This window comes from Acanthochromis polyacanthus, chromosome 9 (genome assembly GCF_021347895.1).
Source record: "Acanthochromis polyacanthus isolate Apoly-LR-REF ecotype Palm Island chromosome 9, KAUST_Apoly_ChrSc, whole genome shotgun sequence".
In the NCBI taxonomy this organism is placed as follows: Eukaryota; Metazoa; Chordata; class Actinopteri; family Pomacentridae; genus Acanthochromis; species Acanthochromis polyacanthus.
The window spans coordinates 25,219,184-25,243,807 of record NC_067121.1 but is presented as its reverse complement, the minus strand read 5'-3'; the positions used below and the strand labels follow the sequence as shown (position 1 = coordinate 25,243,807).

The 24,624-nt window shown below is 40.8% G+C and overlaps 1 protein-coding gene across 1 annotated transcript in view; it reads left to right on the top strand.

The window, feature by feature from the left end:
• tnn (tenascin N) overlaps window positions 1-24,624 on the top strand; it is a 72,687-nt gene that overhangs the window by 10,220 nt on the left and 37,843 nt on the right. Inside the window, exons 2-8 of the mRNA XM_022208265.2 lie at window positions 10,088-10,285; window positions 10,528-10,728; window positions 10,863-11,237; window positions 17,874-18,007; window positions 18,094-18,223; window positions 20,554-20,736; window positions 21,530-21,619. Of these exons, the coding sequence (XP_022063957.2) occupies window positions 10,090-10,285; window positions 10,528-10,728; window positions 10,863-11,237; window positions 17,874-18,007; window positions 18,094-18,223; window positions 20,554-20,736; window positions 21,530-21,619 (1,309 nt within the window). The 5' untranslated portion in view covers window positions 10,088-10,089. The remainder of the gene's footprint in view (window positions 1-10,087; window positions 10,286-10,527; window positions 10,729-10,862; window positions 11,238-17,873; window positions 18,008-18,093; window positions 18,224-20,553; window positions 20,737-21,529; window positions 21,620-24,624) is intronic.

Here is a 24,624-nt window from a genome sequence, read left to right as displayed (position 1 = left end):
TGACATGATTAACTCAGGTGTGTCATTTAATTGACATCACAGGTGTTTCCAAACTCATAATCAGTCAGTCTGCCTATTTAAAGGGAGACAAGTAGTCACCCTGCTGTTTGGTGAAAAGGTGTGTACCACACTGAACATGGACAACAGAAAGCGAAGGAGAGAATTGTCCCAGGACATCCGAAAAAAAATTATAGACAAACATCTTAAAGGTAAAGGCTATAAGACCATCTCTAAACAGCTTGAAGTTCCTGTGACAACAGTGGCTCATATTATTCAGAAGTTCAAGACCCACGGGACAGTAGCCAACCTCCCTGGACGTGGCCGCAAGAGGAAAATTGATGACAAATTGAAGAGACGGATCGTTGGAATTGTATCCAAAGAGCCCAGAGCAACCTCCAAAGAAATTAAAGGTGAACTCCAAGGCCAAGGTACATCAGTGTCAGATCGCACCATTCGTCGTTGTTTGAGCCAAAGTGGACTTCATGGGAGACGACCAAGGAGGACACCACTGCTGAAAAAAACTCATAAAAAAGCCAGACTGGAATTTGCAAAAATGCATGTTGACAAGCCACAAAGCTTCTGGGAGAATGTCCTTTGGACAGATGAGACCAAACTGGAGCTTTTTGGTAAGGCACATCAACTCTATGTTCATAGACTCAAAAAACAAGCATACGAAGAAAAGAACACTGTCCCTACGGTGAAACATGGAGGAGGCTCAGTAATGTTTTGGGGCTGCTTTGCTGCATCTGGCACAGGGTGTCTTGAAAGTGTGCAAGGTACGATGAAATCTGAAGACTATCAAGGCATTCTGGAGAGAAATGTGCTGCCTAGTGTCAGAAAGCTTGGTCTCAGTCGCAGGTCATGGGTCTTCCAACAGGACAATGATCCAAAACACACAGTCAAAAACACCCAAGAATGGCTGAGAGAAAAGTGTTGGACTATTCTAAAGTGGCCTTCTATGAGCCCAGATCTGAATCCCATTGAACATATGTGGAAGGAGCTGAAACATGCCATTTGGAGAAGACACCCATCAAACCTGAGACAACTGGAGCTGTTTGCTCATGAGGAGTGGGCCAAAATACCTGTTGACAGCTGCAGAACGCTCATTGACAAATACAGAAATCCTTTAATTGCAGTGATTGCCTCAAAAGGTTGTGCAACAAAATATTAAGTTATGGGTACCATCATTTTTGTCCAGCCCTATTTCATTAGTTTGTTTTTTTAAATAATTATGTTAATCAACAATTCAAAAGTGATGGCTGATTTTGATTATTTAATTTTCAATAAATTTTTATTTATTGTTACTTTTGTGAGTTTCAAGTGATTTCAGTGAGAATTGTGGGTTTTTCCTTCTTTAACTGAGGGGTACCAACAATTTTGTCCACGTGTGTATATATATATATATATATATATATTCTTGAGTAACATTCACAGCTCTCTTTATTTTTTGTTGTTTGTCTTCTTTTTAAAAACATGCTATTAATTAAAACTACTTTAAACTTTGGTCCAACGTTGACCATCAGGTTGTTTTTATGTTACTTCCCTTTCCCCTAGCGAGGTCATAGCACCAATCTGTGAGGAGAGTCAATATTAGACTTACATTTTATACATGGCCAGAAACACAACTCCAAATGAATTCTAATGTTTCTCCTTGACTACTGGATATGTAAATAAGCAATATTATGCTAACATGTTTGACATGTCAGTTCCATAGGGTGAAAATACGTTAATGACGTGATTACAGCCTTGCCCCCAAGGGGTCAAAATTGAATCGAAACTTTGAAATATATGAGAGAGCTGCTGGAAAGATCAATATTTCAAGAAAGTGAAGAAAGAATGTTGACTGTGCTTCTTTATGTAAACTAATTTACACTGTTTTATATTTGTGACCCTTAAATTTAAAAAAAAATAAAAGTTCTGATTCTCTCTTAGTTTAAATGAGACAGTGTCAGTGTTGTTCCTATGATTCTACCTGCATTCCTTCTTAGCAAGGTGCCATGATATGGTGCCAACCATCTCATCTGATATAGGGCAAAACGACCAAGGGACCAAATACTTATGTCCAGGGGTGCAATTAAAAGATAGAGCAGCATTTGTTCTGTACAGACAACCACAGCAGACCTCCCAGCAGCAGCTCCAGTTTCACTTGAACAATTCCTCCGTCCACTGTTCCCCACAGAAATTTGAAGTCTTACTCGTATTTTTAGAAACAAACAGCCGCTGTCAGTGTAATCTACTGCCAACCTTGACACCTGAGGTCCTCAGCGATGGTCACGGTGGTAGATGTTTGCTTTCTGTCCAGGTTTGTGTGTGCACTTAGCTGACACTGCGAGGTTTCACATTCTGTTCTGTATACTTGCATAACAGAAACCATCTGAAACAGAATATTGTTTCTTTGTTTGCTTTAAAGTGATCACAGTCTGAGGGGGTAGGTTTTTGAAGTCTGTGGTTTCTCTGTCGGCTTGAAGGAGTTAGGCTTCACAGCGTGCTTAGCGGCGGCCTGTCTCACAACAGCAATGTGAGAAACATTTCGCAGAGAATCGTACGTAAATGTCAAATCAAGTCAAGACATTTTGGTTTCTAAGTGCCAGCTATGCGCCTGACAACAAATGTTCCAAAGTGATTATTATCACCATTTTAGAAAACTCTTACCACAAACTATTTTATTCCAGGAAATACCCAAAGTGCTCTTTTTTTGTCGGCATTTTGAACACAATTTGTATGCCACTGCAACATTCATGCTATTTAGAATTCTGTTTCTCCCTCTAAGGTTTTTTGTTCACTGTTTCATTTTTCAAAATGTATTTTGTCAGATATAACTTCTCCCTAGTGGTGCCTTGTATCCTAACCCCACTCTGGGCTTTTCTTGGCTTCGGTCTTGCCCCTTTCAGCCCAACCTTCATTCAGTTACCGTGTTGAAGACCCTACTCCCTCTGTTAAAGAGATTTATTTCAGCCCCCTCTGCTATTGTAACTAAAAACACAACAGGAGAAAAAATAATTAGTTATTAAAAAGTGGAGAAAGTGTTGAGATAATGGCGAATCAAGGTGAGAAGTGTGTTTGGGTGAAGTGTGATTAGCTCCAGAAGGGGAAAAAGAAGTAATTGCTCCTCATTATCTCTCCTCCTCCTCTGGTCTTTCTGCCTTTTCACTCAATCACTTAACGGGAAGAGGAGAGGAGACACTCCCAAACTTACTGCCCATTGGCCTACAGGCATTTGGGGGAGATTTTAACAGTCGAAGAGGGAGGGAGAGCGCAAAAGTCAGTGGCAGCGCCGAGATCTTTGAATCATAGTCCCTGGCCTGTCAGCAGGTGGCAGAGGGAGAGGCTTGGTGGCTGGCACTCAGTCCTGCAGAGAAAAGAAAGGAAAAAAAAGAAGGTAGTGGAGGAGAAAGTTAAAGAAAACCCTCAAGGGTAAGGCATTTTTGTTGTTTATCATGCTTGGGATTTTTTAACTTCATTTCTAAGTGTCCTGTTCTGAAGGATTTAATGAATTGCCACCATTAGTCCAATTGGCCTGCAGGTGTGGGATAATTTTAAAATGTTTGCTCGTAGAGTTTGCTCAGCTCACTGTGAGATTTAGTCGTTTAATCTGCAACAACACAAAACACTGACAAGTCTAAATGAAAGTTATTTTGATGGCAGTCACTTCACGATTGTTAATTTGGCCATGTTCAGGGAAGAGCTTGTTTCTTAGCTCTTACTTTTTCCTTTGCTACCATCGCTGTGAATTCTTTTAGTTACCTTTTCTTAAAATCTCGAATTTTCTCTGAATCCCGTCTCTCCTCTTTTTCATACATCTCCTATGAGATGGTTTACAAGACTTGAGTGAAGCACATCCACTGCATTGCACCCTCTGCCTGCTGTCTGTTACAGAAGTCTAAAGGTTAACGTGATACCCAGAATTTATCAAGCACCACAGGACTGAAGCTGCTTTTATGTAGTTTGGGTTTGCATGCATGGTAACGCTTTGTTTATGAAAAAAAAATCAGGAAATCTTGCTGTTGATGGGGTTTTGACAAACTTTAGAAAGCTGTGTGAACACTTGGATTCTCGGTGTACATAATGAAAGCATATTCAAAGTGTTGCATACTATTTTATTGGTGTGTTGAAATGAAATGTAATGAGAAGTGTCTTGAGATAAATTCCTGCACATGTGCAAATGTAAAACAAATACAGACAAAATATTACAGTTAGTTTGAATTTGATACTCTTATGCTAAAAAAAATGGATCAGAATTTGAATATTTAATAGAATATTGGATTGATATAAATCATCATGATTATATCCCCCTGTGGAGCTGCTGTGGCAGCTTTGAGTATTCGTCAAAGTCTATTACATTTATTATTTATGATTTGTAGATCAAGCTCATATACACAATGTATCGTAGATAATCCTAGATTGCCTGTCAACAAAGCTGCCAGCACTAATTTTCCTCAGTGATAATAACATAAATATTTATAATAACTATGTGCTGGGGTGATGGATATTCGCACTGGGCTGTTGCTCTAGTAGATTTACCTTTTAATGCTACTGTGCTGGCTCAGGGAATACACAGAAGCCCCTTGCAAAATGAGCTACAGATGTGGGCCTTCAGCCATGCAAAATGATAGAGAGAGGAGGAGGCAAACAGAGAAGGACAGAAAAAGAGAGAGAGGGACCCACAACCCTGAGTGGGTGGCTTATAAAGACTATTCAGATTGCGTGATGTGACTGCTTTCATGGCAACATCAAACCTTTGGTTACGGAGTCTTTTTTTCATTTACCTCTACTGACTGAAAATGACCCCTGGACACATGAAAGTTATTGCAAGCACACTTGTTATTTCAAAAACTGATCTGTGTTTATATTTTAGGCTGTTTTATTCATGCCTTTTCAGCGGGTTAGGTTTCCATCTGACAGCCTCACTGAGGGAAACGGAGCCTCTGTGGGTCTGATGAAGCAAGGTCCTTATCGAGGTCTCTTCGTGGTTTGTATGGCAGCAGGAGGTGGGCAGAATCATGAAGATATGAGCTCTGCTCGCAGACGATAATTGCTTTCAGGCTCGTTTTATTCATTTTAGTTCACATGTTCTGTCTGCAAGCTGCTGCACGGGGAAGGAAGAAGGGGGGAGAGAAACATCCCCAAGTTTTTGCAACCGCACATAAAGGCATTGCCTTCTTTCTTCTCATCCTCAGGCTTGTTGGTTAGTTCCAGAGAGATTTGTCCTGAGTTGAAACCTGGTGAAACAGTCAGGCTTTTGTCTGAGGCTTAATGGCTCTCTGGAGAGGGTGGGGAAAATGTGTACAGACTGATCAAGTCTTCTTGTACTGCCGCTCTCTTTCTCTATCTGTATTCCCAGTACAAGTTCTTTCGACAGCTGTTTGTCTTTCTTTCATTTGCGGTTGTCCTTTATTCGTGTCTCTCTGTTTTTTTGAGAACCATTGTTTGACGCAGTCCCAGTTTCCAATGCTGTGAAAGCGTTTTTTTTAAAAACTCACGCAAACACACAAGTATCCTTGACAGCCTGTCAAGATACCTCAAGTGAAAAGTGTCTGTTGATCCAGACAGTATTGTCTCTCGGTGATTAAATTGCTGTTGTTACCTTTGGAGATCTCCTCCCACCATCCACGGGAGCTATAAATGGCAGGTTTCACATACTGTACACATATGGACAGGGTCCTTTGCCCCTCTCTCCCTCACATAAAATCGTGAACACACATTACACATAGTCAACAAACATTTATCAGGCCCACTGACATAGCCCTGCTTTGAGTTTGAGAAGTTATTGTCAGGAAGGAATCTTTAACTGTGTTTATTATGGACGTGTTGAATTTTACTTGCTTTGGGCTTGGAGGCCAGGTTGAAATACTGTCTGGATGACCCATGTGCTGCCCGGGAGCATACTCTGGACCGAAGCTTTTCTGGTTTTCTGCTTTGTCCTGCAGCCTTAGAGTGACAGTCAATCAATGTGCTGGACACTCATGCCAAACCTGTGTTCAACGTCTTTACCGGGTCATTGAAGTGGATCCAATGAATCCTCTCTGCTTTTACAATAATCAGGCAAAAACCTTCAGTCCTGGTTTGTGTCATGACAGTCTCTTAATGTAGCAAAATATTTCTGGTTTACCTAATCTTGTCTGTCATTTCATGTGCAACCACCATCTGTTCAATTCATCAGTTAGTCAATAACCACATGAATAAATCTAATTCGTCATCTATCTATTTGATCCAGCCACTTATCTACTCATCTCCACTTTAATCCGTCTATTGATCACTGTCTATCTGTACATCTGGTTTTTGCACATCCTTTCATACATCTATTCATGTGACCGTCATCCAACTGTCCGTCCATCCGTCCGTCCGTTCTTCTATCCATCCATCCATCCATCCATCCATCCATCCATCCATCCATCCATCCATCCATCCATCCATCCATCCATCCATCTCCATGGCAGTGATTCCTAATTTTGACTATCCCACTTCCCTCCTTATTCCCCATTTCCTCTCTCCATTAATCCATCCATCTGTCTTTCTTTCGCACACCAGGACATTCTCAGCAGTCCTCTGCTATGCTTGGAAAGTCACAGCGCCGTCTCCTCCAAGAGAAATAAGAAATAAAGGCCTGAAAACGGCAAGCATCAAATAAAACCTTGACAGAGAGCAATAAACATGCTTGTTAAGCATCTCTGTGCGCCAGTGCTCAGTGCCATTACACATGGCTATAGTATACTGTCTATAATGTGGCTAACTGGTAGACTGTCAGTGCTTCACCAACACTCTGTCCTTCCTGCTCTCACCTATTCACTCTCTCTCACCCACTTCGTCTCTCTCACTTTCCACTTTTTTCATCCCCTACTTTCTCTCCATTTCCTTCTCTTAATGTCTCTTAAATTCATCTCTGGTTTACTCTATTAAGCTTTGGCCACTGATAAAACACTCTCTAAACTCAAAGTTTTGACCGCTCCAGAGGGTAAAATAAACAATTTCCCAGTGATGTCAGGGCTTGGATTGCTTGCACAGGCACCAGCCTTCGACCTCAAGCTTTTGACCAGCAGCAGTAAAGCAGACAGCTAAAATAACCACATGAAGTCGAATATATTGAGTTTGGACTAGTTAGAAACAGGTCGTGGTAATTATACAGCTATTTGTCTCTTTAAAGAAAGACTGGAGCGTTTTAAATCACAGAGTGACTTGAGTTACATCCTGTGTAAATCTGATTTATGTGCCAACTTTGCTGAAAGTAAATTGAATCCAGTTAAGTAAGAGCAGTAGCTTTCCACCTTAGCTGAAAATATGTCATGTATTTACACATAGCTCAAGGTATCAGGTATTCTCCATTTCTTGGGATCACTGCCCAGAATTATTGTTCATTTAAAAATGAAGTCATGTTGGTGCACAAATGAGTGGCAGCTTCTGGGTCCACTTGATGACATTTTACTATTTTGGCCAGTGCTGCGTCCAACAGGACTTTCAGAATTTGTTTCTCTGTGTGCACATTTTTCTACTTTTCCATCTGTTTTAGTCTTTGATCCTTAATGAGAAGATATCATAACAGCAGGAATTTCCAGGTGATCAGTCTCCACTAAAAATTTCAGCAACTGCTCCTGTCTTTTGTGTTTCAGTATGCACAGTACTTTCACTTTTATGCTTTACTTTTTCTAATCATAATAATCCTGTCATTTCAAGTAAATCCAACATATTTATTGAAGCATGTGTCCTACTATATAATTTTATGTAGTTTCCAACTGTCAGGCACCACACACTTTATTGCTGAACTTTCATTCACTCTATTAGCGGTTTTCTGTTTCCACAGACCACACAAGTGTAGCACAGCTAGATCAGAAGTTCCCTTTTGCCACTTTCTAAACTTTTACACCAAAAAGTTCAGTTCTGACCAAAGTCCAAAAAAATGGCCTTCTGAAGGTTAAAACAGGCTCACTATTTTTGAAAGCATGTAATTTGGTTTCTCAGGGAAGCCGCTGCAAGGTTTTAGGTTCACATGACATCACTGTCATTAGACACAATGACATCATCACACGTGTGAGCTCTCTGAAGGTTAGAAACGCCTGACTGAGCACAATTTATGGCTTAGAGCAAAAAGATCTCTGGCAAAGTGATGACTGCTGACTTTCTGCTGCCATACAGTGGAATGGGAGCATCATTGCACAGACATAAGAACACACACACAGAGTGACATAATGGTTCAGGTTTCCTTGTGATTAAATATACAGTAGCGTGCCCCACTGAATGCAATGTAATTTGTACCGTCCCAACAGTATTTCTGTCCTCAGCTCTCTATAAAACACTGACACTGTGGAGAGAACAAATGTGACCCTCTTTTGACCCGGAGACTCAGGTTCAGTCGGGCGCATCGACAAACGACTACAGTTTCAGTGGTCTGTTGCACAGAGTTTGTGCCAAAGATACAATCTGTGCAAATTGTATAGAGCAGCACAAAAAAAACAGATGGAATATTTCAACTCTGTGAAGCTTTCACTCATGCCACTCTGGTAGAATCTCATGTGCCTAACAGTCAGCGATGGAGTGTTTAGCTTTGCTCTTTTTGATGCTTTTGACAGAGATGGGCGAACAAGGCTGGATTACAGAAGAGAGAATAACAGGGAACTGCCTAATGACCCCAAGGAACTTCACTTCATATAATTTCTGTCTATGTAATTTGATTAATTACGCACTCGTGAGAAATCTAATTTGCACCACCGGAGTTGGAGTATCAACAATAACAGATCCTTCATCCTCCCTCTTGTGGATTTGGAAATGTGTCCAAATCGAGTTGCTGTTTTAGTTTAGATTGTTGCCATTTCTCAAATTGTTTAATTCTTTTGAGTTGTAGCATTATTGTCAAGTCAGTTACTTTCATTCTTCTCTTAGTTAGTGCCATTTCAGAAGTCAAAAACAAAAGATGTTTATGATCATAAAAAATCAGGAAATATTCACTTGTGAGAAGCTTGGAAAGTTTTGGTATTTTTACCTGAAAAATAATATGTATCTCTACCTTTTGGGAAATATGCTCACCCACACACCAAAAAGCCCTCTTCCATGTTTCCATGGGCTTATTCTTGCTTCTGCGTTTTGGGCCCAAGATTGCATTTATAGAGTCCCAGTCCAGTTGAGAGCTTGTGAGTCTGAGACTGCTGGCTGACCAAATGGATTCCTCTTGGCTTTTCGTGAAATGGCTCATCTAAATTTTCCAAGTGCTATTGGGCCAAAGGGATCAAATTATGATAGTAAAAGAAGTTATTTCGGGAAAGGTTTGACACTCTGAAAAATATATCATCCATTTTACAGCTGTTTCTTGTCCACTGATTGTGTATGGGGATGTGATTTTTGGGCCTGAGTGTCAGCTTTGTCAGCTATGACAACAAAACTCCCTGACAGAAAGAAAGTTAATAAAAAGGTCAAAATATGACTTCAGTTATGTACAAAACACTTCCAACCACAATATTAAAACTGAAACTGACAGGTGAACACTGATCATGTCATTCCAATGCAATTTTCCACTGCTAAACATTAGGTCCTTGCATTTATGTGGATATTACGTGTGCTACCTACCTAAATGTTATTGTAGGCCGATCACACCACCCTGCTGGCAGGTGTGTTCCCCAACAAGCACAGCCTCTCCCAGCAGGACATTGCGCCCTTCCACACTGCCAAGACTGCTCAAGAACGGTTAGAGGAACACAAGTCAAAGGCATTGACCCAGCCTTCAGATCTCCCAAATCTCAATCCAGTTGAACATTGGTGGGATGTGTCCATGTCTTAAGTATTTTGGTGATACAAGAGGGATCTAAACAATATTAGTGGAATGATTTTGATTGGTTTTGTAATTATTTTTGTGCACTCTTCTTTTGTTTTTACTGTTGCATGGAAACAATGCTTTTATTATGGACTGATGGGTTTGAAAGAACTAATCCCTATGAGTTTTGTAAAATAATTACATTAAAATGCTTATGCTTTCTCCAAAACCCACCAGGTGCAGATCAGCAGTGTGTGTCAGTGTGTATCTAGTTCTTTGTTTGTGTGTCCTGTCTTGTTTCAAAAAAGTGAAGACAAATTAACAAATGCATACTCTTTTCTTAACCTCTAGCAATGACCACTAGACTCCTGTGGAGGGCCCTGTGCCTACTGGCCCTGCTCTGCACCTTGTCACACTTCAGCTCCGCCACCAACCACCCAGACCCCTCAGCCACAGAGCAGGGAGTCACCTTCAGCCACGTCTATAAAATTGACATCCCTGGGAGCTCCAGCTGTAAACTAGAAAGTGTGCCAATGCAGGACAACACAGGTAATGAAAATAGGATAGAGCTAAATGAGAGACTGACAATGAACATACAACTGAAAACAACTACAGAGCAATAATAATCAGAGTATGTGCATGCCTTTTCTATTAATTTAGGTAGTGCTTAGTATCTCTCAGGGCTGTTCACTTTTTAATTGTGTTTAACGCTTGTTACTCCTGTGCATGGATATTGGGAGCCATTATGACACATGTGGCAATTAAAAATTTGACTTTGTCATACTTTGCAGGTCTGCAAACAGAGACCACAACAAATGGAGAGAATGATATTATCTTCAAACACAACATTCGGCTACAGACACCCAAGTGTGACTGTGAGGAGTCAGAGAGCTTTAAGTCTCTGCTGTACAGAGTCAATGGACTGGAAGAAGAAGTCAACTACCTAAAGACGCAATGCAGTCAAGGATGCTGTGGAAAAGGCGGTGCTGCAGGTAGGCCTAACTGCACTGTTGCAATCTAATATACATAGTTGGAAAGCTGAGATGGCAAGTCAGTGCTAAAAAACAAGAGGAAATGGTTGCAAGTAACTACAAACAGTACCAACATTGTACCTCTCTCTCTCAAGGTGTGGATACCAGCTGTAGTGGCCATGGTACCTACCAACACGACACCTGCAGCTGCCTCTGTAACCCCGGATGGGAAGGTCCAGATTGCTCCATATCCTCCTGCCCTGACGAGTGCAATGACAACGGCCGATGTGTGGATGGGAAATGTGTGTGCCACCAGGGCTACACAGGAGACGACTGCAGCCAGCTGATGTGTCCAGACAACTGTAATGACAAGGGACAGTGTGTCGATGGAAAATGCGTGTGCTTCCCGCACTTCACCGGTGAAGACTGCAGCATCCAAAAGTGTCCCAATGACTGCATCGGTAACGGCCAGTGCGTGGATGGCCAGTGCATCTGTGATGAAGGCTTTTATGGGGAGGACTGTTCTCTAGGTAAGCTATTCAAAATGTTAGTTTGATTGCACTGATAAAGAGGTAAAATTCTATGCATCTATCCATCCATCCATTCGTTCGTTCTAATTTTCACATTTTTGTGCTTCAGCAGTTTTAAGACAAACTGCTAATTTCTTAACTTGTAAAGTTACGAATAATTTTTCTCTCCATTAGCTAATGTACATATCTTTTCAAATACACTCAACAAAAATATAAACGCAACACTTTTGTTTTTGCTCCCATTTTTTATGAAATGAAGTCAAAGATGTAAAACTTTTTCCACATACACAAATCACCATTTCTCTCAAATATTGTTCACAAATCTGTCTAAATCTGTGATAGTGAGCACCTCTCCTTTGCTGAGATAATCCATCCCACCTCACAGGTGTGCCATATCAAGATGCTGATTAGACACCATGATTAGTGCGCAGGTGCCTTAGACTGCCCACAATAAAAGACCACTCTGAAATGTGCAGTTTTATCACACAGCACAATGCCACAGATGTCGCAAGATTTGAGGGAGCGTGCAATTGGCATGCTGACAGCAGGAATGTCATCCAGAGCTGTTGCTGGTGTATTGAATGTTCATTTCTCTACCATAAGCCGTCTCCAAAGCTGTTTCAGAGAATTTGGCAGTACATCCAACCAGCCTCACAAGCGCAGACCACGTGTAACCACACCAGCCCAGGACCTCCACATCCAGCATGTTCACCTCCAAGATGGTCTGAGACCAGCCACTCGGACAGCTGCTGAGACAATCGGTTTGCAAAACCAAAGAATTTCTGCACAAACTGTCAGAAACCATCTCACCGAAGCTCATCTGAATGCTCGTCGTCCTCATCGGGGTCTCGACCTGACTCCAATTCGTCGTCGTAACCGACTTGAGTGGGCAAATGCTCACATTGGATGGCGTCTGACACGTTGGAGAGGTGTTCTCTTCACGGATAAATCCCGGTTTACATTGTTCAGGGCAGATGGCAGACAGCGTGTGTGGCGTCGTGTGGGTGAGCGGTTTTCTGATGTGAATGTTGTGGATGGAGTGGCCCATGGTGGCGGTGGGGTTATGGTATGGGCAGGCGTCTGTTATGGACGAAGAACACAGGTGCATTTTATTGATGGCATTTTGAATGCACAGAGATTCCGTGACGAGATCCTGAGGCCCATTGTTGTGCCACACATCCAAGAACATCACCTCATGTTGCAGCAGGATAATGCACGGCCCCATGTTGCAAGGATCTGTACACAATTCTTGGAAGCTGAAAACGTCCCAGTTCTTGCATGACCAGCTTACTCACCGGACATGTCACCCATTGAGCATGTTTGGGATGTTTTGGATCGGCGTATACGAAAGCGTGTACCAGTTCCCGCCAATATCCAGCAACTTCGCGCAGCCATTGAAGAGGAGTGGACCCCCCCCCCAATAAAACAAAACTGCACATTTCAGAGTGGCCTTTTATTGTGGGCAGTCTAAGGCACACCTGTGCACTAATCATGGTGTCTAATCAGCATCTTGATATGGCACACCTGTGAGGTGGGATGGATTATCTCAGCAAAGGAGAAGTGCTCACTATCACAGATTTGGACAGATTTGTGAGCAATATCTGAGAGAAATGGTGATATTGTATTTGTGGAAAAAGTTTTAGATCTTTGAGTTCATCTCATAAAAAATGGGAGCAAAAACAAAAGTGTTGCGTTTTTATTTTTGTTGAGTGTATAAGATCCCGCAGTTGTCTACTGGAAAAAGTTGGACTCAGCCTCTCGACACGGAGGCGCAACTTAGGAAAATGGGTTAAAGATGTTTTTATGGATGGTATTTTTCATTGAGATGCTTACAATAGTATTGAAGTATTGTAGAGATAGTTTCAGAACAGTGTTTTAAATAGCCCTCTGAGGTTTTCAGACTTTGCCTGTTAATATAGTTGTAGTATAATCAGTGTTTAACTCCATGACCCCAAAGTAGATAGGATGCATGAACTAAGGCAACCTCATTCTGCAGACTTCTGTAGAGACAACTAGTGTCTGAGTCAACATATTTCACCTTGACCTTTTAATTATTCTGTATTTTTGACCCAAGCTTATATTTAGTTTGATGTGCATTTCTCATGAGACCTGGGGATTCACATTTAACTTTGTTATACAGTCACCTCTGTGGCTCTGACATTAAGGTGAGCATTTTAGCTGTTATCTCAAAGAGCACAGATGCTACAAGGAGCTCAGGGACCATCAAAATTATAACACGTGCCCCTAATGCCCAGTTCACCTTCATATAAATTCTCATCCTTTGTCATTTAGTAAAAACTTTTAGGACCTGCCTGAATAATTCTGAAAAGTAATGCAGTTTTGCTTGTGTCAGCTATCTGCTACCATCTGTTTCATTCATATTTCAGCAGACCAGGCTCAGACATTACTTGAGCGGCAATTACCTGACAAGAAATATTCAGTCGTATTCATGCAGGTCTACAAGGCAGATTGTTTTACCGACAGTTATCACTTTGGCTTTGCTGCAACATCCTGTCAACAGCTCAGCACCAGCAAAAGTAAGGCGCCTGCAACACCTGGCTTTGACAGTTTAAGCAGTTCCCTTGAAGATCGGTCTCACCCACTAAATCCTTGCTGCTAACTGCTCACAGTGATTGGTCAGCTCAATTATGGAAATGTTTTTAACCGAACCTAAAGTGATTTCAGTCATCACAATGGCCATTGTGACTTACTTCTGTGGTATTCAAAACATCTCTCCTGGCAGTTATTTCAGATATAACAGCTGAAGGGGCCCTTCCAGCAGGCTGACCCCATGACCACTGCATCTTTGGCCTCCAGACAACTTATGACATCAGGTCACATAATACCACAGGAATATAAGACCCATCAGTCTTTTTGGAGCGCCATCTGGCTTGTACTCTGCAGAACAATCATCACCTTTCCTGCTAAATGCAGTGCTCACCAAACCTTCCATTACTATACCGCCTCAGGAGCAAAGTACAAAATTGCATTTTACAACAATTTAATGCCACGAAAGCAGAAACGTGAGCAGCAGCTTCAAGGCACGGGCACTGAGTCCACACTGCAACAGTCAATCCTACAGCGATAGTGGAGTTTTAGCTGCAAGTGAACAACACAAAAATGAGCTTTTCCTCTTGAACTAATAGATCATTGTTTTTTCTTCTCTATTTAACCTACTGTTTTTAAATGGATATTGAATATTTATGGATGAAAAGCATCTCCACAAACCATTTTAGGTTCCACACTGGAACTTTAGACATTAGAATAAGAGGATACATTTGGCGTAGAGTTCACAGTAGCAGGTCAGACATGTCAATCCTTAGACGACAATTTAGTCTCTTCAAACTTTGCTTTGTTTTGCAAAGGAAGAGAATAGCTGCAGATGGATCTGCAGCTTTGTGTGTAGGTGCTGTTGAATGGAGTCCAACATCAACAGTGGCATTGTGTCAGAGGAAAAGTCAGGGTGGAAAGGAAAAAAAAAAATATTGTGTTGATTTTAGGTGTTAGGTGTGAAATAATAGCGGTAATAAGCAGTGGGAGAAGAAGAGCATACAAGCAAAACAGTGAAGACTTTCTTTGTTTTATGTGGATATTTGCCATTTCAACACCTGGATGATGGATGTCAATCTGCCCTCTGGGTGATGATGGTGAAGTATAGCTTTAGATATACTGTCCATCCACTGTAGTGAAGTTTCATTCCTTGCCAGTGATGTTAAATTTCTGAGCGTTAATGTTATTTTTTGTGATCATTATCAAAGACAGATAGCCTAGCCACGCTACACCCATGTTTCTGACGGCACAAGGGTCTAGGGAAGCTCGACAGGGAGGGAGGCGGGCTAAAAGGTTGTCTATCAAATCACTCTGCAGCAATTGGGTAGGTATACAACCAATCAGCGCAACAAATAGGCTCCTAGAGCACCGGAAATCAGAGGATGTGGTAGTTCGGTGAAGCCTTATTTATACAGGCAATGGGTGAAGCTCAAGTATATTACAGACATGTTAACAGAAAGATTATTCAGAGTCGGTGCTAATGGAGCTCAACGACTGTTGTCGTTTTTGTTGTCGACCCTGGCAGAGAATTAAATTCGTTGCCGTGTGTTGTCTAGCGCGGCTAAGCTAGTTGTTTCCGGTTGTTTCTGTCAGAATCGTCGCGCCTCTGTCGTCACTTAGTTACGCCCGCCTTCTGACTCTACACTTCATGGTGATTCGTCCGGCCAGTTTTAGGAGAATCCAGCCTCGAGCCTTATGGAGGGTAACTAGACCCACCCTGACAGAGAATTAAATTTGTTGCCATGGTTTGTCTAGCGCGGCTAGGCTAGTTGTTTCCGGTTGTTTCTGTCAGAATCGTCGCGCCTCTGTCGTCACTTAGTTACGCCCGCCTTCTGACTCTACACTTCATGGTGATTCGTCCGGCCAGTTTTAGGAGAATCCAGCCTCGAGCCTTATGGAGGGTAACTAGACCCACCCTGGCAGAGAATTAAATTCGTTACCGTGGGTTGTCTAGCGCGGCTAGGCTAAAAGACAGATGCCTTGTGACTTAGAACTCAGCAGTGCTTTAACAATAAAAATATTTTTCCTAGCCTGAACTCATGGCTATCCATTAGATTACAGTAAAAAAAGAAAAAAGAAAAAGCAACCGCATCTAATGAGGTAATCTGAATATAATGCAGGTGAGATTCTTAAAGTTATATTAACACAACGCAGATGCTTTGGATTCAACATTATTTTTCTATCTTCTTTGGCTCGCTTACATGTTTCCTTCCATCAATAGACACATTTAAAAAGCTCAGATTCAACATAGTGTAGCTTTTGAACCTTGTCCTCGACTTTAAACCATATTTGGCAATTTTCTCAAGTTTCTCTTTTTGCCTGCTGGTTAAGGAATGACTCACATATGTGATATTAACAAAACAGACGGCAAAGGTAATAAGATACAGAGCAACAAACAAAAAAAAGGAGACACTGATTGAATCACATAAACACTGATACTTTGCTGTTGTTTCACTTGCTGCAGTTTTGTGGTCTTTTTATGAAGACCAGACATGTTGTTTCACTCACATTTTCCTTCCTCAAATGGTATTTCATTAATTTTCAATCAGAGAAGACACAAATCATCATTACTTTCCACTTTTCCAATCTTAATATGCTAATTTATTCACCCCAGCAGTTCTCAGACGTTTTTTGAGGGTTGAGATTGTTGATGGTCGTGCCTGGAGTAGCAACAAGGGGACGTGGAGCTGGACTGCTGCATTTGAGGAAAAACATTAAGCTTCCTGACTTTGCCTTTTGGAGCAGCATTTGAACCTGATGTGAATTCCTTCCCTGCCAAAGTTATGGCAGACTCCTTCACCACCCGTGTCACAAATTCCCCTTGAAATGTGCTTAGGTTTTTGTGTGCCGTGCTTTGCTTCTTTAAATCTACCAACGTCTCACTTTTATTTCCCTCCGTTGTACCCTCAGAAGGTACATCTTGCTTGTGGAAAAGCCTCACTCCCCAACACTGCTGACGCGCTGTCTTCTGTCTTTTGGCTGCTGTTTTGTTATTGTACTCCCCCATAGTTATATACCTTCCTACCCACATGCACCTTTCTATAATTTTTCCATCATTTTCACTGAAGCACACTGGCCTTGTATAACCACCGGAGAGCAAAGCAGTAGTTCTTTCCAGTTGGGGAAGAAACCTCAGCGTTCAAAATAACACATTGCTGTTCATAAATTATTCTTTGCTCTTTGTAACAGGGTAATTAATAAAATATGTTTTAATAGCCCCTCTTGTGAAAATCAAGTTTTTTTTTTCCTTTTTTCCCTTGTTATCATGTCAAGATCATGTTCTTTGTATGGTGGAAAATGTAGCATGCGCAAAAGAAGTAGTCAATGTCATATCTGAAACACTTTGAAACTGCAGTGCACAGATGGCAGACTCAAAAGCACAGATGCAGGATTGGATTTTCTGCATCTTTACTGCCCACCTCCCTGGGTTTAAGCATGTAGTCCCACACTTTGACTAGTGGCAGCTACCATTTGGGAAGCAAAACTTCATTTTTGGCAACATATCTGTATTTCATGCTGCCACCTATTCATCCTCAGTGCAGCCATGGACTTAAACTTTCATTTTGACTCCAAGTGCAGGATCTCTCACCATCATTGCTATTTTAAGTCTCCTGTCTGTCCTTTCAGAATTGGTTTCCGCTTGGAACATATAAAACTCAATTACTCCAATATTACAACTTGCCATGGTGTTGCAGGAAACTAGTTTTACAATGTTCAAGCAGAGTCCAGATGAGCTCATAGGCTCAAGCAACAGCAAGTGAGGAGGTGTGGGTGGAGCGATGGGCGGGGACTTCATAGATCTGCACAAATTCTAAAGGAAGCAACTTTGAAGGTTTACTTAAGACATTTAACAGTAGAAAGGGATCATTTTCATGGACATTTTCAAAATGTATAACTCTGAGACACAGAGATGAGTTTTAAGGGTTTTAATCAATGACCAGAGAGGGACTTTTGGTAAACATCATGACAAAGTATAGCACTAACAATGAGGAAAAAGACAACAAAGCAGTTAACAGTCAAGGATTCAAAAGCAGAACATTATTAAACCATATTCTTTACTCTGCTTGTGTCTATCTCCCTCTTTAGTTCTTGGGCCTCAAGGTCTACGCCTGGTCCAAGTGACCGACGTCTCCCTCCTGGTTGAGTGGGAGCATGTTCGAGGGGCAGAGTATTATGTGTTGACATATCATCCCAAAGATGATGAGGGTGCCCAGGAGCAGGTAGGTTTGAATTTAAATGTATTTTATGTTTGATCACATCAGTGTGAAATACGTAATAACTTTCCTTCCAATCCACTGTATCCTAGGTTCGCATTCCCAACACAGAGAACTCCTACCTCATCACAGGGCTGGTTCCTGGGGTTACCTACGTTGTCCAAGTATATGCTGTCATCAAGGAAATCCAGAGTGAAGCAGACAAGATTAAAGCCACCACAGGTAAGTGCAGACAGCTGAAAAAGCAACAATGGGGCTTTAGAATGTGAATAAATTAGTGTTTGCCAGACTAAACTTGGGCTGGGTGCAGCATGTTGCCCTCAAATGAGGTGGTTTGGAGGAAAGGCAGATGTGACCGATTAGACTTGTGTGGCTCTGAGGCCAGGTGTGGCCTGCAGGTCTGAGGGATTTAGCTGGATTTTTCTGGGGATTAAATAGTTGCATTTGAGGTCAGACGTAAGTATGCGTGTGATGAGGCATGAAAACACTTAAATGTCAAGCTTTGACACATTTAGCGGAAGGAGGTGTTGCACTTTAAGAAACAAGAAAGACTATGTAGTGAACATTGACTTTTGAGATCTGAACACTAAAAGTTGTCGATATCATCCCTTGTTATGGGCATTGAATGGATGGCTCAGTGTACATTTGCTGAAATATTTATTATACTTTAACAGGATAAGCATAGTTTTTTTCCAAATTTTATTTATTCCAGTATCATACACGTATTTAAATGCTATGCTACGACGACAATGAACAAGCTGAAGGCTGTCATCACTAAGTGTTTCATTAAGCACTGGTTTGTTAACCATTAAATCTTATGGTAATTACAAGGAAATGGCTCCACGGATGTGTTTAATGTAAAATAGACATGCTTACAGATGTGGTAGGAGACAGATGTACAGAGACAGAGCTTACTCGACAGGACTGATGGGAGTGAGTGAGGCTTTCACAAAGTGGGAGAGACTGAGTTTGACTCTAATATGTGGTTAGCTTGGTTTGTCATGGAAAAACCTCACGAAGCATGGCGTTCCCATATGGGCATAAGAAAACACGCCATCATCTGGCTTATGGCTGTGCGAGGAGTACACAGCATGAGGCAGACATTTCACTGGTCGCATAGTTTTCATTTTAACTTCAAACGATGATCTACTTCAAAAGAGCGTTTTAAGTGAATGTTTTTCTGTTGTCCTGAGAAAAAAACATATTAGCTGGCATAGAAAAAATGCAAACCCTTTTCATTTGGTGACATTTGTTTTGTTTGATGGTCCTGTTTCGTGTTTTTTCAACATATGCCACAAATCGAGACGACATTCCTTATTGTCATATGGTCCCTATCTGCACATACACTGTTTTTTGAGTTCCCATGAAAAGGTATGCAAAAGCATCCTGTAAGTTATGTCTGGATGTTCTAAAGAGTTGAGTTGTACAATGAGAAAGTAGAAACAGTACTACTAAATTGTGCTGTAAATTTAAAACAATGTAGTGTGAAGACAAAATCAGATAAAACCACATACAAACCAATAATAAATAGACAGACATTTACAGCATCTGTATGTAACTGATAATCAGTGTTACATACTGTTACATATACAACCACCTTCCTGCTAGAATTAACCAGAAAAGAGAACAAAACTCACAAAAAGTAAATAAAAACTGGTAACAATGAAGAGCAGCAGGTGTCCATTGACTTTATATGAAATACTATGCTTTATAAGTGAAATAAAAGTAATCATATTGAAGTAAGAACACAGTAAAGCATCATTAGTGCAGACAACATGTGCAAACAATTTAAAAAATGCACAGTGACTGCACCACAAATCACACAATTAAAACAAAAATAGAATCTGCGTATTGGTCATAGACATTCATAGACAGGTCAGTACAGCACTTTATTGACATTCTGTGAGCCTTGGCTCCATGAGGTCCTCCACAATCTGTAGTGCATGTACAGTTTAGGTATAATTCTGATTATTTACACTGAGTGCAAAACATGTCAGTCTTTCCGCCTCACTCCACTCTACAAAGCTTTCATACAGTCATAACATGGATTATCGAGAACAGCAGAAAAGGCTTCACTGAATGTACCCAGCTGGAGAATCCACTTTTTGCATTTTTCCATTAAACCAAACCTAGCATGAACCTTTTTGTTATGCAACATGGTTGTTTTTAGACCATTTATTGTAATTGAAAGGTATTGCATTAAACAGGTTATTATTTAAGACTGAACCTAGTAGTTGTAACCTGTTTTGTCTTTAGCAACTACTCATTATTCATTTTATTGCATTGTTATGCATTTATCCTTCAGTTCACAAACTGCTAGTTCTGGCACAGTGATTGCAAACATTTTTAAAACATCTATTTTTCAGAAAATAAATAGAGTGCAGAGAGTCACTGTTCTGACAAAGAGCTCTATCCTTTTTCTCTAGGAACTTGAGGACATTTCGGAACAGAGCGGGGCAGATGCTTTTTATTACACATGCTTTAATGCAGGCTTTCCAGTATGAAGTTCATGTCTGTACACCCAGTTCCACCAAACATTGTATCCTTCCCAGATGTCTCAACTATTGATGATATCCGAGTTCTTGGCCAGACAGAGGTCTCCATTCAGGTGGAGTGGAGAAACCCGCAAGCTGAAGTGGATTACTTCAGGCTCACACACATTGACCCGGCAGGAGAGGAGGAGGAGCTGGATGTTCAGAGAAGCCAGGAGGCTCGAACCAAGCACACTATTGAGGGTAAGTCTTGTAGCAGAGGGAACACAAGTTTGCACAGAGGACATAAAACAACCTGAACATTTCTGGAACTGTTGCACCTGTAACCTGATGTATTTCAGGTGGCAAAGCACTTTCAACTGATCCCATAGCTACCTTATACTACTGGAGACCTTGAATTTACCGCCATTCATCTAAACTGTGTAGTAGTTTTACCTCTCAACAGTAGATCATCTGTCAATTTTAGAGACTTTAATGATCCTTTTACTTTTAAATTCACATTAAATACTTTACATTTGAGAAGAGAAATGTAAATAAAGCTTATTACATATGTAAACACACGTGCAATAGATAAACACACTCATGCATAGATATTCAGTATGGATTAAAATAGAAATTGATACAAAATTATCCAAAATATTATTTAGATTTGCATATATTAAAAGCGTGCAATACAAATATATATAAAGTGAAATATCCTGTTATATAGCAAACATATTGTTGCTATAACATTCAAATACAAATAATGAACAATAACATTTTGTATAGAATAGTGGCTCCAAACATTTACGCTAATTGTCATCACTTAAAAAGAATCATTGTCTGCTGACTTTCCTTTCACACAAAACAGGAAAGACAAGAAACTCAGACAAGTCAGAAAAAACTGAACATAATTTGTCTTGTTGTTTCTTTTACTAAATGTATGATCCTTCAGATTTACCCCATGTTTGTGAGCCACTTATAAAGAGCATTATAGCACAGAACTGAGCTCATTACATCCTTACCATTTAAGAATACAGTATGTGTCTTCCCACAGGTCTGTATCCGGGAACTGAGTACCAGATCTCAGTCCAGGCCATCAAAGGAACCACTGAGGGAAAATCATCTTCTGTCACTGGTGCCACAGGTCAGTGTCAACACATCAGCACTCACAAGCCGTTTAACCTAATGTGCCTATGTCTTAAAATCAGTAGGCAGGAAATGGGCCTGATTTCCCTGAAATTGACTCCTGCCTGACATTAATTGCGTTGAGACTGCATTTGTGCAACCACTGGCAGTGCCTGACACTTAAAATGATAGATCAGCCACTTGTGGAAGTGAAACACATTAAAGAAACAGCGAGGATAACCATATTCCACTTAGTTTTGAATTGGGTGCTGCATCAAACGCAGCTCTTACCTCGTGTCAAGTCACCTATAATTCACCAGTGGTCAGAACCTAATAGGAAAAACACATGATCTGTCATACACAATACTGACACACCGTGTTCTACAACCAGCTATTACCTTCCCCACACAGCCAATGATAATAGCATAATGAATACAGCCAGCAAGAGGCACGATTATGGGTTAATGATGGAGGGCTGGAATTTACAGCCTAATAATCTGGACAATTTTGTAATGGCTGCGGTGAGCCAGGTCACAGAGGGGAAACATGATATGAATGGTGTAATGACTAAAGGATGCTCCCTGATGGTTGCAGCAAGAATGTCCATGATTTACAGAGTCCATCTGGTAATGTCAGATATTAGCAAGTTGATCTGACTGTGTTTTGGTCTGGTTTTAGAATGTGAGGAGGAATTCATTTTTCAGATTCACTTTAGCAGCAGTTTCTTGACATTCAAATGCTCTAAAGGTATAATTTGAGCGTCTGACAAATAGTCCAGGGTGGCACAACAGGTCCTCAGTGACTCTCTTTATCCTCTTCTCCTGTCTCTCATTCCCTTTTACTCTCATCCACCTCCGGAGCTTACTCAGTTAAAGTCTCCAGCTCGATGGCTCTTCGCTTTTTCGACACTGAGGCATCCAGTTTAATGGTTTTTAGTCATCAGTGTTAGCGAGGTATTTTCAACACTCACCTCTTTCTTTTGAAGCCAGTCAGGTACTCAAGGGCCCCTGTCTTAGCTAATCTTTTTTTTTTTTTTTTTTTTTTTTCTGTGTGAGAGTGCCACCTACTTGTGCAGTAATTGCATGTGTGTTTATGTGTGGTTATGTGTGTGTGAATGGGCTAATCTGCAGCAGACAGACAGCGGCTTGTCTGCGCTCCAGTAGCTACAATCCTTCATTTTAGGTGTAGCACGAAAAGGCTTAGAGGTGATTGAAGAGGATAGTCCTCAGCTCTGTTTGCCAGAGAGGATGTGCTGGTTTCATGATGACTGGCGTGGCGCAACAGAGAGCACAGCCACCTATTATCTCACTAAACATGCTGTTTGCCTTCGGCCAGCGTCGTTATACACAGCGGGAGATAAAAAAGAACTGGAAGTGGGAATATGGAAAATCCATGAATGCAGAGTGAGCGGTAATAAGGAAAAATACAACAGTAAGTCCAGGTTATAGTAAAAAAAAAATTAAGCTGAGATAATGGTGCCCCACATGAGCAGCAAGGACACAGCGTGTGATCAAGATATTTATAGGGATAACAAGAGCACGGCTAAGAAGGATATAAAAATAATGGGGCACAAAGAAGCAATTTCGGTGATATTAGCAGTATGTAAAACATGACTGTGTAGCTGCTACTGAGGGTTGCCCTAAGAGGCTGTAGCTGATGTTTACCATAACAGAAGCTCCTCAGTGGAAAGATTTCCCAACCTTTCTTCTTCATTTTTTCTCTTATATCCCTTTTCATTTCCTTGTGTGTTTCACAGTTAACTACTGTCAGTTTATGAATGGTTTTGTTGTGCTGCCTCATATTGTGCCCTTTTTTCACCTGATTTTAGAAAGTGAAAATGTTTCTCTAAGTCCCACATATCTATGAAATACATTTTCAGCCCTTTGGTTAGATACGCTGCAGTTATACTTTGTTGAATCTGCACACTGAGATTGCTGTATAACTTAAAGTCCTTTCACTGCCAACACTTCCAAAGTAAAATGATTCAATGACAGCAGACAGGAATCTCCACTCGGAGCCGACGTCTCACAGTTACTAACCTGCCAAAAGATTATAAGATGTATAAACACAACATACCACGGCTTCTACTGCTGATTCAGATTCAATAAAGGCACCACCGAGGCCAATATAACCTAAAGCAGATGGCTTGGCTTAAGTCGAGGATGTGAATTTTGAGCCTTTATGTTATCTGGATACGCTATAGCACCTCATGTGGTCCAGTGGGAGTCTGCTCAGACCTGTCCATCAGAGATTTCAGCTCTTTAAATTTTGGGAAAAACTGCCAGTTGAAATTGTGAGAGGGAACAGTTTATAAAAGTCACGGAACTAAAAGGAATTCATGAAAGGCCGAGCTGAGACTGACAGATTGTGTGTATAAGTGCTCTTTGTCTGATTATTAGATTGGGGTGTTAAGAGTTCAACAGGCCTGTGTGAATATGCACCTACACATGTCTGCAGCAAGAATAAGGTAGTGGAAAGATGACATTTTGCTTGCGAGTGGCATCTAACTTTCAATAACATTTGGGTAAGGTTATTCTATAAAACATGCAAAGCCTACTATCCTCAAAAATGTATTTTTTGCCTTGCATTTTTACACTTAATGTAAATAAACACATTCTAATTTTGTTGCAGTGTATAAATTTAGGGCTGACTTGAGGACAGAATTAGTTTAGTGTGTATTTAGAACTTTTACCTGTTGTACATCCATGTTCTATGTTTGTAATCCTACAGCTATGCATCAAATTAGGATGCAACAGTGGTGTTCCCTTTCAATAGCATCTGTATACCCCCAGTTTGAACAAAGAAAAGACAAAGAAACTGTTTGTGTGTTTATGAAAACAGTCAAGGCCATATACAGTGGATGAAGGACAAAGGGATGATTTATAATAGCATTCGTATCCTATGTTAGGTCTACGAGTAGCTATATAGATAATCAGTTCTGTCCTGAAGAATTACGAGCTGCTTACAGTCCATATAGATTCTTGGCCAAACATAAAAAAGTCTGCGGTTGCCAAAGGACTCCTC